The sequence below is a fragment of the Pipistrellus kuhlii genome, unplaced genomic scaffold, assembly GCF_014108245.1.
Source record: "Pipistrellus kuhlii isolate mPipKuh1 unplaced genomic scaffold, mPipKuh1.p scaffold_m20_p_14, whole genome shotgun sequence".
NCBI classification, from domain to species: Eukaryota; Metazoa; Chordata; class Mammalia; order Chiroptera; family Vespertilionidae; genus Pipistrellus; species Pipistrellus kuhlii.
In genome coordinates this window covers 45,669,364-45,685,113 of record NW_023425449.1, presented here as the reverse complement: position 1 = coordinate 45,685,113, position 15,750 = coordinate 45,669,364, and the positions used below count along the sequence as shown (strand labels likewise).

Here is a 15,750-nt window from a genome sequence, read left to right as displayed (position 1 = left end):
TTGGCACAGAGGGAAGTCTGAGGCCCGGGGACGCTCTGGTACCTCACCTGAACATCTTGGTTGGGAATATTTGTTAGGGTGACGCATAGAGATCTAGTCCCTTGATACAACTGTGTTCCAGGTTTGTGGCCTGGACCCCGGGTGGGCCAATTAGGCCCCACCATGAAGGCCTGGGATCCGGATGTAGGTATGACTGAGCTCCATATGTAGGGCTTGGTGCTCACGCATGGTGTGTCCACTAGGGGGCGCTGTGGACCGAGGTGGGAGGTTTGGGGCAAGGGCAGGACCTTGGGATGATGAAATGGTGGTCAGGACTAGCTTGGTTATTTTGACTCCATTTAAGGAATAGTCCCTGGCTTCTAGTATGGTTCTCCGAAATGGCCTTCTGGTCCTGGCCATAATGGTCTGCGACCAGGAGGTAGGACTTGGCCCAGGATGGAGGTCTGGGTGTTGGGATGGCCTTTACAAACAGGGACTTCTGGGCCCCTGGGGGGCGGTCTGGTACTTCACTTGTGCATCTGGGTTATGGTAATGGTGGTCTGGGTTAGAAATTGAGAAATACACCTAGGATACAAGTCTGGATTCTGTGTTTGAGGCCTGGGCCCAGGTATAAATTTCTCAGCCTCGCCATGATAGTCTGAGTCCCCGATGTAGGTGTGAGCCCCAGGTGGAGGTCTGGGTCCTGTGAGGGCATTTTGAGCCCAAAGGGAAGTCTGAGTCCCGGGGACACTCTGGTACCTCACCTGAATATCTTGGTTAAGGAATAGCTGTTGGAGTAACGCATAGAGATCTAGTCACCTGATATAACTCTGTGTTTCAGGTTTGTGGCCTGGGTAGCAGGTGGGCCTTTTAGGGCCCGCCATTGATGTCTGGGACCCGGATGTAGGTCTGAGCCCTGGATGTAAGTCTGGGTGCTCAGGCATGGGGTGGCCACTTGGGAGCGTTATAGGTCCAGGTGGGAGGTTTGAGGCAAGGGCAGGACTTCAGGATGATGAAATGGTGGTCAGGACTAGCCTGGTTATTTGGACTCCAATTAAAGAATAAGCCCAGGCTTCTAGTATAGTTCCCCGAAATGGCCTTCTGGTCCTCACCAGAATGGACTGCAACCAGGAGGTAGGTCTGGGCCTAGAAAGGAGGTCTGGGTCCTGAGAGGGAATTCTGGGCCCCTGGGGGGCGGTCTGGTACCTCACTTGTGCATTGGGTAGTCTGGGTTAAAAATTGAGAAGTACACCCAGGATACAAATCTGGAATCTGTGTTTGAGGCATGGGTCCTGGGATAATTTTCTCAGCCCCGCCCTGATAGTCTGGGTCCCAGATGTAGCTGTGAGCCCCAGGTGGAGCTCTGGGTCCTGATTGGTCAGTTCTTGCCCGGAGGGAATTCTGAGGCCTGGGTACGCTCTGGTACCTCACCTGAACATCTTGATTAGGAATAGCTGTTGGGGTGACGCATAGAGATCTAGTCCCTTGATACAACCCTGTGTTCCTGGTTCGTGGCCTGGGCCCCAGGTGGGCCTATTAGGCCCCACCATTAGGTCTGAGCCCAGATTGTAGGGCTGGGTGCTCATGCATGGTATGGCCACAAGGGGGTGCTGTGGACACAGGTGGGAAGTTTGGGGTAAGGGCAAGACCTCGGGATGACGAAATGGTGGTCACGGCCGAAACCGGTTTGACTCAGTGGATAGAGCGTCGGTTTGCGGACTGAGGGGTCCCAGGTTCGATTCCGGAGAAGGACATGTACATTGGTTGCAAGCACATCCCAGGTAGGGGGTGTGCAGGATGTTTCTCTCTCATCGATGTTTCTAGCTCTCTGTCCCTCTCCCTTCCTTTCTGTAAAAAGTCAGTAAAATATATATAAAAAAAAGAAAGAAAGAAAGAAATGGTGGTCAGGACTAGCCTGGTTATTTGTACTCCTTTAAAGAATAGGCCCTGGCTTTTAGTATGATTCTCCGAAAAGGCCTTCTGGTCCAGGCCATAATGGTCTGCGACCAGGAGGTAGGTCTTGTCCCAGGACGGAGGTCAGGGACCTGGGAGGGACTTTGGGCCGGGGCGGGGGGGTCCTCTGGGCCCCTGGTGGATGGCCTGGTACCTCCCCTGGACAACCCGGTTATGGAAATGGTGGTTTGCGTTATAAATTCAGAATTACAACCAAGATACAAGTCTGGATTCTGTGTTTGAGGCCTGGGCCCCGGGATAATCTTCTCGGCCCTGCCATGATAATCTGGGTCCTGGATGTAGGTGTGAGCCCCAGGTGGAGGTCTGGGTCCTGTGAGGGCAGTTTGGGACAGGGGGAATTCTGAGCCCCGGGAACTCTCTGGTACCTCACCTAAACATCTTGGCTAAAGAATAGTTGCTGGAGTGAGGCACAGAGATCTAATCACCTGATACAACTCTGTTCCAGGTTTGTGGCCTGGGCCCCAGGTTGGCCTATGAGGCCCCCCCATTAAGCTCTGGGACCCAGATGTAGGTCTGAGGCCCAGATGTAGGTCTGGGTGCTCAGGCATGGTGTGGTCACTAGGTGGCGCTATGGGCCCAGATGTGAGGTTCTGGGCAAGGGCAGGACCTAGCGATGGATGATGAAATGGTGGTTAGGAGTAGCCTGGTTATTTGGACTCCAATTAAGGAATAGGCCCTGGTTTCTAGTATGCTTCCCTGAAAGGCCTTCTGGTCCTCGCCATAATGGTCTGCATCCATGAGGTAAGTCTTGGCCCCTGACAGGGGCCTTTCAAGCCACAGAGGGACTTCTGGGTCCCTGGGGGTGGTCTGGTACCTTACTTGTGCATCAGGTTATGGAAATGGTGGTCTGGGTTAAAAATTGAGAAGTACACCCAGGATACAAGTCTGGAAACTGTGTTTGAGGCCCGGGCTCCTGGATAATTTTCTTGGCCCCACCATGATAGTCTGTGTCCCGGATGTAGGTGTGAGTCCCAGGTGGAGGTCTGGGTCCTGTGATGGAATTTCATGCCCAGAGGGAATTCTGTGCTCCTGGTACGTTCTGGTACCTTACCTGAATATCCTGGTACTATGATATATTGTCAAATTCATTTCCAGAAAGTTTGCCAATTTCTACTACCATTAGCATTTTATTTTATTTTATTTTTATTTTATTTTTTTAAAATCAATATTTATTGTTCATATTATTACAAAGGTTCCTTATTTCTTCCCCCTTCCACCAGGTTCCCACCCCATCCTCCGCCCCCTCCCCACTCCCCATTGTCCTCATCCATAGGTGCACAGTTTATGCTCAGTCTCTTCCTCCCTCCCATATCGCTGACTCTACTACAATGAACTGCTATTATTGTTCATCAGGTTTTTCAATCTCCTTTTTTTGTTGTTGTTGTGTTTTTTTTTTAATTAATAAACTTTTACACTTCTAGGAATAAATTTTAAAATCTAATAATTTTAAACCTTGTTTTTTTTTCTGCCCTGGGAATTGAGAGCAAACTTGTTTACATTTAAACTTGCCCATAGCCTATCAAAAGGTGTAGCCATTCAAGTGTAAATGGACACATTCTTTAAACATAGCTGCTGGTTAGAATTGGATTACCTGTTCTGGGTGGGAAGGGCTTGTCATTCCCTTTCTCCATTAAAATTAAGGTGTTAGCTTTAAAACCTCTTTTTGGCAAGAGACCTTAAACTTTCAGAACTTTAAATTTTTCAGATAGTAAATCAGTTACTTAGCATTTTCTCAAATCAATAATACCTCCACATGCCCAAGGATACACTTCACACAAAAGACATTTCCCAATAGATCAACCAACCTCATCCAGGCCCCACACAAGGCACTTACAGATCAACACCCCAGCGCTATACTAACTCAACACATCCAGATCTAAGCCTTCCTCATTTGATTCAGCAGACCCTCAAGTTCCCCCAAAAGTTTCCAGCCATGTCTGAGAGGCAGCCTTGGGGCGGAGGCAGGCGAGGAGTGAGCTGTTCGGGGCCTGGTTGCTCCGGGCCTGGCCTCTGTTGCTCTGGTCCGTTCTACAACCAGCTGCTCCGGGTCTGGCCACTGCCACTCCCGACCTGGCTGCTCAGAGTGTGGCTGCTGCTGCTCCGGGCCTGGCTGCACCCGACCCGGCTGTTCTGAGCCCGGTTGCTCCAGGCCTGGCCGTTCCCGACTTGGCTGCTCCAAGCATGGTTGCTGCTGCTCTGTGCCTGGCTGCTCCCAACCCGGCTGCTCTGGGCCCGGCCACTCCGAGCCTGGCAGCTCCTGGTCTGGATGTTCTGGGCTTGGCTGCTGATGTTCTGGGTCTGGCTGCTCCTGACCCGGCTGCTCTGGGCCTGGCTTCTCTGGGCCCGGCCACACCGGGCCTGGGTGTTCCTGGACTGGCCACCCTGGGCTTGGCCACCTCCGCCTCAGGCCTGGCTGCCACTGCCCCAGGTCTGGCTGCTCCAGGCCTGGCTGTTGCTGCTCTGGTTCTGACTGCTGCTGCTCTGGAGCCTGGCTGTTGCTGCTCCAGGCCCAGCTGCCACTGCCTTGTGCCTGGGCACTCTAGGCCTGGCCGCCACCGTTCCAACATTCTATCCTTTTTTTTTTTTTTTTTTTTTTTAAACGCATTTATGTTGCAATGTTGGCTGCTGAGTTGAGTTCTGACTTAGTCTTCGATTTTTCAAGATCTTCTTTATATTCTTTCTTAAGTAATTTTACTATCTTTTGCTCTCACTTGATTTCTTCACATTGAAAACTTCTTCGATTTCTTCCTCCTTGTCCTGGAAGCTCAGCAGGTTGGCCTGTGGCACCCCTTTGTTCTCCACGGGCTCCTGTGCTGCTTCATCCTGTTGCAGGGGTCGGTGCTGCCCAGAAAGCAGCCCCCAGCCTCGGCTCCGTGGCCCACGCTCAGAGGTCGAAGGCCCAGGGGCCCCGTCACCTGTCTCCTTGCTGGCGCCCGGCTGGCCAGTGTCTGGCAGGGGCTCCTGCTCCTCGTCGCCTTCCTCCAGTCTGGAGCTTTTTTTCTCCTTCCCGCTAGGGGCGTCTAGCATCAGAGTCAACAGGCTGTCCTCTGCGCGCAATGTGCACGACTCCGGGGGCTCTACTTTTCACCGCTCCCCTGGGATTCCGCCTCACAGCCCCGTCTCCCCCTGCCCGAGCCTGGGTCCCCAGGGTCTGGCCCATAACTGGGGGTCAGCGCTGCTGGTTCTGGAGTTCAGCCCAGGCCTGGGTTTTTATTTCCTTCCTGCTAGAGAAGGCCAGGCAGGCACCCAGCCTTCTCCTCCTCTTCGGCTGCATCCTTTCCGCGCGCGCATGCGTGCGCACAGCATGTCTCCATACCTTAGGATTTTTCAGCTCCTCTGATTTTCCTTCTGGTTTTCTCTTTCCTTCTTGTTGTAGAATTTTCAGTCAGTCGACTACCTGTAGCTCTGGGCAATGTCCACTCTACATTTTAGTTGTATTCCATTGAAATTGTTGTGTGCTGCTGCTGTTAGGTGTCTACCTGAGCAGCCATCTTGGATCTTCTCTACCATTAGCATTTTAAAGGAGTTCTTAAATATAATTTAAGAGCTTAACTCCCCTCACTGCCTCCCAACCCCAACTGAATATTATCAGGCTTCAATATTTGCTATTTTTATAGTTGTAAAACAAAATCTCAGTGTTACTTTAATTTGCAACCTCATGTTTATTATTGCCATTTAGTTGTTGCAGGATTGCAGTTGTATTTATACATTAGCCAGCAGAGATAACACAAACACATTGCTATAATATAAAACCCTAGTCCGATCAAAGGTGCAGAATGCACCAGAAAGAGATGGCTACTCAGAGCAGAAGTAGAGGCAATGGATGTCCATGTAACTTTCTCATTATCTAAAAGAACATAATGTTTCTCAATACTTAAACTATGTCATGAACTATGCTTGCTTACAGAAACCCTTTTCTTGACCCAAAATGCAGAGGAAGACCAAGGAGTTGGTGGTGGGGTATCATGTGCAAAAAAGATGACTAAGCATCTTTCAGGTCCATTGCCACACCCAAGAAGATAGCGGCTCCACCCAGTTGGAAGAAGTGCCCTGAGAGTATGAACTCACTGTGCTCTTCATCAAGGAATAAGGTTTCTGCTCTACTTTACCCAATTCAGTCTCATTTTATTGGCACCACCAGCACTCAGTTTGGGTCTTGACCTCAGTTTGGGTCCTGACCTCAGTTTGGGTCCTGATCTGGAAGGGTGGTTTATACCTGGGGGCTGATGATCACAGGTTTTTCCTGAAGGGCAGAAAGCAGAATTTTCACCTCACCAGTGTCTGCTAGACTCAGGATGACATCACCACTGCTAAGGAAGCACAGTAGCATCTTTCTATCGGGTCATATAGAAATGTCAAGATTTTAAACGTCACCAAGGTGGGGTTTCATTTCCTTTATTCACTTGTGTCCTAAGGACTGACAGGAGGTCTGACATGTGATGGGTGCTCAGTCACTGTTTGTTGGGTTAGGGGAAATCAGGCAGGCAGGCAAGTGATTAGGGGCCAACAGTCCTGGATTGTGAGAGGGATGTCTGACTGCCCTGCCAGGATTGGGCCTAAATGGGCAGTCGGACATACCTTGAGGGGTCCCAGAGTGGAGAGAGTGCAGGTGGGCTGAGAGACAAACCCCATTATAAATTTTGTGCACTGGGCTTTTAGTAGAGAATAATTAACTAGTTAATGAATGTCTGGGGAAGTATGAGTCTCTGAATTTAAGATAATGCTAGATTATATGTTATACCATCTATTGACTGCAAGGACAGACAAATATAATAGCATGTTGGGGAAAGGACCCACATGGGTCTCCTAACAGCAACTATGACACACTTCCTTCCAGGAACACTAGGCTATCTTGGGCCGCTGTGTCTATTTGGCAGCAAACAAAAGTTTTCTCTCATAGAAACTCAATGATGCTCATCCCAGCTTCAGGATGGCCGGAGCATTGCAAGTCCTTCCAGCTTCACTCTGGAAGGAGAACTGGAACCAGGCCCTGAAGTGCAAATTTCTGACTGGTGTTCCCACTCTTTCCATTTTGGGTAATACCGTTTGTTTGGTGACTTGTATAATAGTCATTCCTGATATTTATAAGACATTGAGAAAGATGATAAATTAGCTTAAAGAAGATAGGAGGAACACCCCACTTAGCCTCAGCACCTGTGAATAGGAGCCTTCCTCCCACTTGCCCTGGGAACATCACGTCCCTCTCTGCTCTGTCCTGAGAAGCTGGCACAATGTGTGGTGAAGTCCGAGTTGGGCATAAATACCTATGTGGATGTGGTTTGCTTTCTGTCCTGGGTAACTTTCTTCACATTTCTATAATGCATAAGAAAGCTTGCCTGGGAGGAAGGGAGAACAGAGTGTGACCCAAGGCAGGACTGAGGGCCACCCCATCGGTGTCACATCATAGGCAAATCCACGTGCTCCCCAAGTTCCCCCATGAAGAGCAAGGGCCTGTGGGGCCTGTGGGGTCTGCGGGGCTGTGGGGTCTGTGGGGCACAGAGCTTGCATGTCAGTAAATCCTGCTGCTCTCCTTGTGGCACTGACTGCATGGCATGCCAGTGACATAAGAACCCAAACCCAAGGTGACACCGCCAGGCTCCCCAAAGGAATGCCACACACCACCTCTGTTTGAAAAGAAACAGAATTTATTAAGAAATTATGTGCTGGACTCTCCCAGGCTGTGAGGTTGGCTCTCCCATTTTCACAGCACAAGGCTACAGCTCGCTCTGGAGAATAGTGGCCATGTGTGGGCAGAGGGCTCCTGCAGGGAGGCAGGGACGGACGATGTGGTTCTCAGCGCTTGGGTCCAGGGCAAGATCACCTGTTCTTCCTCTCCTCCTCTCCCCGGCACTCATGCTGACACCTGCCCGGGCTCTCCTGCCTGCCCGCGGTTGAGTGAGAACAGGGGTCTCCCAGCCAGGAACGCAGGGATGCTGAACTCAACCACAGTCACGCAGACACCTCCGGCTCCTGACTCACATTGGAAATAGCTGCATTCCTTATGAATAAAAATGGTGCGCATAGAGGGCAGAAATATAACCTTTTCAAGTATTTTATCCTTATGATCTGAAGTACTTTAGACTATAAATTAAAAATAAATTACAAAAACTAGCATATGATGTATCTTTTCTTACATAACATTGTTGGGAATAAGCTTTAAACATAGAATTGCAATATCACCCGACTTTATATATGATCAATGGTGAAACATGCTAATCATAAAAATAGCTTTTACAAATATACATTTGTATATAGTGTCTCCCTTACCATCCATAGTATCTTTCACATTTTAAGATTTTTTAAGACAACAACAACCCAAACGTAATTAGCAAAAGGAAACACACATTTACAATCTAAACCATAAAAAGCTGACAATTATACAGCTCAGAACATAGAAGAAATGGAATTCCTAAGACTGAACAATACTGTCTGTTTTATTTATTTGGGGTTTTATGTAAATTGAACCAAAGATGCTGCTCTCCGTACAGAATCTCCTCTCACATCTCTGGGGTTGTCAGAGCGCCTCTCTTCTGCTTTGTGGCTTCGTTCATTCATTTAGATCACTTTATCTGCAGAAACTGAGAAAAGAGAAGAGTACTTTGAAGTACAGTGATCCGCATTCCCTGCTGGCAGCATGCACACGTGTGAGGTAGATGCCAAGGCTCCAGAGGAAGCTAAGAGAGCACCGGGCTTCAGGGACTATGTCCCCAGGTGCTCTGTGAAGGCAACACTGAGGCTGCTTACATTTGGAGCGCGCTATGCTTTCCACAGCCCAGCGAATTTCATGCCTGAGATGGGCAATTATTTTCCAGCATGAGCTCTTGTCTAGGGAAAGAAGGCGGTTCTCAGGACCTTTGTTGTCCCGCCCTGTCCTGCACCTTCTCTGTGAGAGGCTGTGAGCAGTGTTCCCGGTCGGTGTTCTAGGGATGAAGAGCCAGGTCAGGTCCTGATCTGAGTTAACTATGTTGACTCTTCAAACCCCTAAACACAGACCATCTTTCCATTTCCTTGTGTCTTCAATTCTTTAAATAATGTTTTGTAGTTTTCAATGTATAGGGCCTTTAGATCCTTTGTTAAGTTTATTCCCTAGGTATTTTATTCTTTTTGTAGGAATTGCAAAAGGAATTATTCTATTCATTTCTGTTTCTGAGATTTCATTGTTAGTATATGGAAACACAATGGCTTTTTGTGCGCTGATTTTGTATTCTAAAACTGTACTTGTATTTGTTTATTGTTTCTACTAATTTTTTGGTTGTGTCTTTAGGTTTTCTATGTAAAGAATCATTTTCTGCAAAAAGGGACAATTTCACTTCTTTCCCAATTTGGATGCCTTTTAGTTCTTTCTCTTGCCAGATTGCTCTGGCTAGAACTTCCAGAACAACATGAAATAAAAATGATGAAATGGGCTCCTGATCTTGTTACTGATCTTAGAGGAAGAGCTCTCAGTTTTTCACCATTGATATGATATTGGCTGGGGGTTTGTGACATATGGCCTTTACTATGTTCTGGTATATACCCATTTTATTGGATGTTAAAAAACACACCACCAAGTGGGAGGTATCAGACTTCCTGATTAAAAAGTGACCGTAACCAAAACAGCATGTTATGTTATTGACATAAAAAAGACATACAGCCCAATGGAATAGCACTGAGAGCCCAGAAATAAACACACATGTATATGGGAAATCATTTTCGACAAAGAAGCAAAAACATATAGTGGAGAAAAGAAAGACTCTTCAATAAATGGTGCAGGGAAAACTACAAAGCCACATGCAAAGCAATGAAATTAGATTGCTATTCGTCACCTTTTAAAAAAGTTAACTCAAAATGGATCAAAGACCTAACTATAAGACCTAGAACAATACCTTGGTACTAAACTTATGGACATTGATCACAGGATTTTATGAATTTCACCTCAAAGGCAATGGTGGTAAACGCAAAAAAAGTGAATGGCACTAAAAAATTTCTGCACAGCAAAATAAACACAATAAAAAAACAACAACCAACCAAATGGGAGAAAATATTTGTAAAGAAAACCTCCGATAAGGAGTTATTATTCAAAATATATAAAGAACTTATACAACTCAACAACAACAAAGCAATGCAATTAAAAATTGGCAGAGGATCTGAACGGACACTTCTGGGTTTTTGAGATCTGACTAGAACATAACGGAAACCTATTAAATCAGCCAATGGAAAAAAGTGTCCACCTGAAAGAAACACATTTGGCAGTCCAAGGCCAGGAAAACAGTAACTTTACTTGGTGCATAACTTGTGTTTTATCAGGCATAGATTTCTGCTTTGTCATGCTAATAATTACACAGGGTAGGGCAAAAGTAGATTTAGAGTTGTAAGTCTGCAAAAACAGTTTATTCTGGTATTATTACTTATTAATAATTGTGTTATTTTTCATATGAATATCTGTAAACCTACTTTTGCCCATCCTGTATAATGTCTAGCAACCTTTAGTTACTCCAGTGCTGGAAAAGAAAATAATAACTTTCAGGTAGTAATCCAAATTGCTTAAATTAATTCCAGGACTAGAAGCCAAATGATGATTAATGCTAAGATTATTATGAAATTGGAAATTTCACACATTTTACTGCTTCCTACAGTTCTTTAGAAAATTAGTTTTGGAACCAAAAGAAGAACTACTTTAAAAATAATTTCCTATCTAACAGTAAAATGTGATTTAGAATTGATTGATTCAGAGGTTTAATTTAAAAAGCACTTGGAAATTGTACAGCTAATTCCTGATCATTCAGAATAGCTTGGGAAAAGTGGTCATGGCTATTTAGTAATTCTCTTTTAATTTAAATAAATGTACTGTATATATCAATACAAATTAGAATATAATAAAGTAGCTTCAACTTTAAAATTGAGTGAAATTAGTGAGAGAACCAAAAAAGGAAAGTGTAAGCTATTGTTCTCTTAACCAATCTTTGGTTTTTGAGAAGTAGAGTGAGTTTCCAAATATTGGGTCATGTGGTCCCTTGGATTTCCGTGATTATAAAAGAATACCAGAACTGTAACAGGTGACTAAGAAATTTAAAATTGGACATTCTCTATCTTATTTATGACCAATTGTGTCATATCCTATGGTGGTTATTTTTTAAATAAAGGTTTTAAAATATGTCTTGGGCAAAGTGGGAATAGAGGGAATATACCTCAACATAATAAAGGCCATTTATGACAAAGTCACAGACAGTACTCAATGGGCAAAAATGAAAAGTGTTTCCCTTAAGATCAGGAACAAGACAGGGATGTCTGCTTTCACAACTCTTATTCAACATGGCACTGGAAGTCCTAGCCACAGTGATCAGATAAGAAGAAGAAATAAAAGGCATCCAAATCAGAAAGGAAGAAGTAAAACTCATTATTTGAAGATGACATGATGCTGTACATAGAAAACCCTATAGACTCTACAGGAAAATTACTAGAACTGATAAATGAATCCAGTAAAGTAGCAAGATACAAAATTAATATTCAAAGTTAATTTTATACACAATAAATGAACTATCTAAAGAGAAACTAAGAAAACAATCCCATTTATAGTGCAACAACAGCAATAAAATAAGGTACCTAGGAATAAATTTAATCAAAGAGATAAAAGACCTGTGCTCAGAAAATTATAGAACACTGAAGAAATAAATTGAGAAAGAATCAAATAAATAGAAGTACATACTGTGTTTATGAATAGGAAGAATTAATATCATTAAAAGTCCATACTATCCTAAAGAAACCTATAGATTCAACACAATTCCTGTTAAAATACGAATGGAATATTTCATAGAAATAGAGAAAATGTTCCAGAAATTCATATGGAACTACAAAAGTCCCCAAATTTCCTCAGAAGAACAGACTTAGAAGTATCAAACTGTAATAAAAACAAAATGTTACTGGTATAAAAACAAGCATATATATCAATGTAACAGATTAGAGAGACTAAAAAACCTCCCATAGCTTTATGGTCAATTAATATTTGACAAAGAAGGCAAGAAGATACATTGGGGTAAAGATAAGCTATTCAATAAATGATATTGGGAACATTGGACAGATACAGGCAAAAAAAGAAAGAAAAAAAAGAAAGAAATAAAACCACCTGTTTACACCAGGCACAGGAATAAACTCAAAATGGATTAAAGACCTAGAAGTTGCAAAACCATAGAAATCTTAGGAGAAAACATAAGCAGAAACAAACAAAAAAACAGGTATTTCTCATAGCAATGTTTTTTGTATTTTGATATATCTCCTTGGGCAAGGGAGACAAAATAAAATATAAAAATAATGGGATTACATCACACTAAAAAACTTTTTCACAGTAAAAGAAACCATCAACAAAATGAAAAGACAACCCACTGCTTTGGGGGGCTGGGTGGAAAAGGTGAACATATTTGCCAATGATACATCTGATAAGGGGTTAACTGGCATCCATGGCTGGTTTAGCTCAGTGGAAGGAGCATCAGCATGTAGAGTGAAGGGTCCTGGATTTAATTCTGGTCAAGGACACATACTCAGGTTGTGTGGGTTTGGTCTTCAAGGGGGGAGGGGAGCATGCAGGAGGCAGCTGATCAATGATTCTCTGTCATCATTGATGTTTCTATTTCTTTCCCCTTCTCCCTTTCTCTTTGAAATCAATAAAAAAATATATATATTTTAAAAATTGGAAAAGACCTGAATAGACATTTCTTCAAAAAGGACATATCGATGGCCAATAGACAGATGAAAAGATGCTCAATGTCAGTAATCATCAGAGATGCAAATCAAAACCACAATGAAATATCACCTTGCACCTGTCAGAATGGCTATCCTATATAATAGAAGCCTAATATGCTAAGTTTCTGGTTGTCTGGTCATCTGTTCAACCAATCAAAGCATAATATGCTAATGATATGCTAAGGCTTCTCAACTGCTTGCTATGATGTGCATTGACCACCAGGGGACAGACGCTAACCATAGGTTAGCTACAAACTGGGGTCTGGCAGATCAGGAATGAGTGACTGGAGCCCTCCCACGTCCCCTCCATGGCTGGCCAACTTCCTGTGTCCCTCCCCAGCACTGATTGTGCATCAATGGGGTCCCTTGGCCTGGCCTGTGCCCTCTCACAATCCGGGATCTCTTGAGAGATATCATAGAGCCAGCTTTAGCCAGATACCACAGGCCAGGCTGAGGGACCCCCCTGGTGCATGAATTTGTGCACAGGGTCTCTAGTCACTAATAAATCAATAAACACCAAGTGTTGGTGAGGATGTGGAGAAAAGGGAATCCTTGTTCACTGTTGGTGGGAATGCAGACTGGTGCAGCCACTGTGGGAAACAGTATGGAGTTTCCTCAAAAAACTAAAAATGGATTTGCCTTATGATCTAGCAATTCCACTTCTGGGACTATATCCAAAGAAACCCAAAACACTAATTGAAAAGAACATATGCACCCCAATGTTCATTATAGCATTATTTACAACTAGAGGCCCGGTGCATGGATTTGTGCACATTGAAAGGAAATTAATTAGAAGGTGGCTGGGGATGGGGGAGGTGGGATTGGGCTAGACACACTCTGGAGCCAGCCTCCCTCAATCTTTCCCTGACTGGCTACATCTGGGGCAGCGCCAGGGTTTGAAGGGTGTCTATGGAGGGAGTAGGGTCCCTCCAGAAGGTGGGGTCCCTTAGCCTGGCCTGCAGGGATCAGGCCAAAACCAGCAGTCTGATATCCCCCAAGTGGTCCCAGAGGGCACTCTGCAAAGTTGCTGTTGCTCAGCAGCTCCTGCATTGAGCATCTGTCCCCTCGTGGTCATTGTGCATCATAACTACTGGCCAGTTGGCTGGTCACTTAGGCATTTGTGTGTATATATATGGCCAAGGTTTGGAAGCAGCCCAGGTGCCTTCAGTAGATGAGTGGGTAATAAAGCAGTGGTAGATTTACACAACAGAATAGTACTAGGCTGTGAAAAAAGGAAATCTTACCCTTTGCAACAGCATAAATGGACCTGGAGAGCATTATGCTAAGAAAAATAAGTCATGTGGAAAAGGACAAATACCATATGACTTCACTTATACATGGAATCTAAAGAACAAATAAATGAACAAACAAAACAGAAACAGAGGCACTGATGCATGGAACAGACTGACAGCGGTCAGAGGGGAGAGCTTTGGGGGGCTGGGTGGAAAAGGTGAAGGAATGAAGCAAATAAAAGCACAGACAGCAGTATGGTCACAGCCAGAGGAAAGGATTGAAAGAGGCGAAAGAATGCGAAGGAGCATCAGTGGTGATAGAAGATTTGACTTTGGGTGCCGACCCCGATGCATTTTGCAGGTGATTTGTTCATGAGTGGTACGCTTGAAACCTGTATGGTTTTATTGACCAATGTCACCCCAGTAAATTCAATAAAAAAAGAAATGTTTTTGGATATCAGCTCCCTGACCCATGCTTTCCTTTGTCTATGATAAGAGAAAATACAATAGAAATGGTATCAGTTATAGAATCATTCTCGAATGCATTGCTATAAATAGGAGCATTTTAACTCAATACATTGTGACATAATTTAAGATACCCTGAGTTCTCTCCTAGATTCCTATGAACAAATCTGTCCCCAAATCAGAAGACAATGTCATATTTGAAGAGCTGTTTCCTGTAAACTAGTGCTGGTACAGAGTCCTAGGGAGTCATACGTTGGCCTGAACAGAGTATCTGAAACGTCCCCTGTTCATGGGGCGACTTGGCGGGTGCGTATCTGTCTGACTTAGGCTGTTTCAGCCACACCTGGCAGGGTGTGTGGAAACCCCGGCATTTGTGTTGCAGTTCTTACTGACACACGCTGTCTGTTTAAAACCAGTGACAGTGGGAAGCACCAGAGAATTAATGGAATCGGCACAGAACCAGCCCTGTGCACACCCAGCGTTGGGCCAGCCTGGGAAGGTAGACAAAGTGTGGCTGAGAATGTATGATTTCAGGTAATATCTCCATGGTTACAGTGCCATTTAAAAAAATGTCCTTTTGCTCAATGCAATTTGTAGAGTCTTTATGTTTCCCCATAAACCACAGGTAATTCTGGTTAAAATGATCCATTCAAAGTCAAATGAAGCATACTATACGTACTAGAAAATTGGTGAATTATTGCTCACAAATGGCTGATGGAGAAATGGAAACATTTATAAGAATATGTGATACATTTTGCTAAGCATCCCCATAAGCACACGTGTTCACATATTTCAGAATTATTTTCTTGTGGGAATAAAATTTTTCCTTTAATTCTCTGTTAATATTTGTTCAAACTATATTTACTTAGAAGCATCATGCAAATGCTGGCTTTTTTTTTTTTTTTTTTTTTTTTTTACCATCACATATTGTGGTGTGAGATAACATTGCTAATAGAATATGCTGGATTTTTTTTTAAATATATTTTATTGATTTTTGTACAGAGAGGAAGGGAGAGAGATAGTGAGCTAGAAACATCAATGAGAGAGAGTCATCAATCAGCTGCCTCTTGCACACCCCCTACAGGGGATATGCCCGCAACCAAGGTACATGCCCTTGACCGGAATCGAACCCTGAGCCCTTCAGTCCCCAAGCCGACGCTCTATCTATTGAGCCAAACCAGTCCCGGCAGAATATCCTGGAATTTTAAGACAATGATCTTCAAAAGGGGCATATGTATAGACGGTGTAACTGAATCATTTAAATTTTTCCTTCCAAAGTTATTAAAATTTCCTTTAACTGGCATTTCCACTAAATTCTGTTACTCCAGGGGAGAGATTAAGTTTTCCATTCACATAAACCCATGAACATGATCTACTTAATCCT

At 44.3% G+C, this 15,750-nt stretch overlaps 1 protein-coding gene across 3 annotated transcripts in view; it reads right to left on the bottom strand.

Moving 5' to 3' along the window:
- Nucleotides 1-7,580: 7,580 nt before the first annotated feature.
- Nucleotides 7,581-15,750, bottom strand: part of RALYL (RALY RNA binding protein like) — a 519,639-nt gene continuing 511,469 nt past the window's right edge. For all 3 annotated transcript variants that reach the window (XM_045581553.1, XM_036437321.2, XM_036437324.2), the window contains one exon: nucleotides 7,581-8,531. In XM_045581553.1, coding sequence (XP_045437509.1) covers nucleotides 8,509-8,531 — 23 coding nt within the window. In that variant the 3' untranslated portion in view covers nucleotides 7,581-8,508. The remainder of the gene's footprint in view (nucleotides 8,532-15,750) is intronic.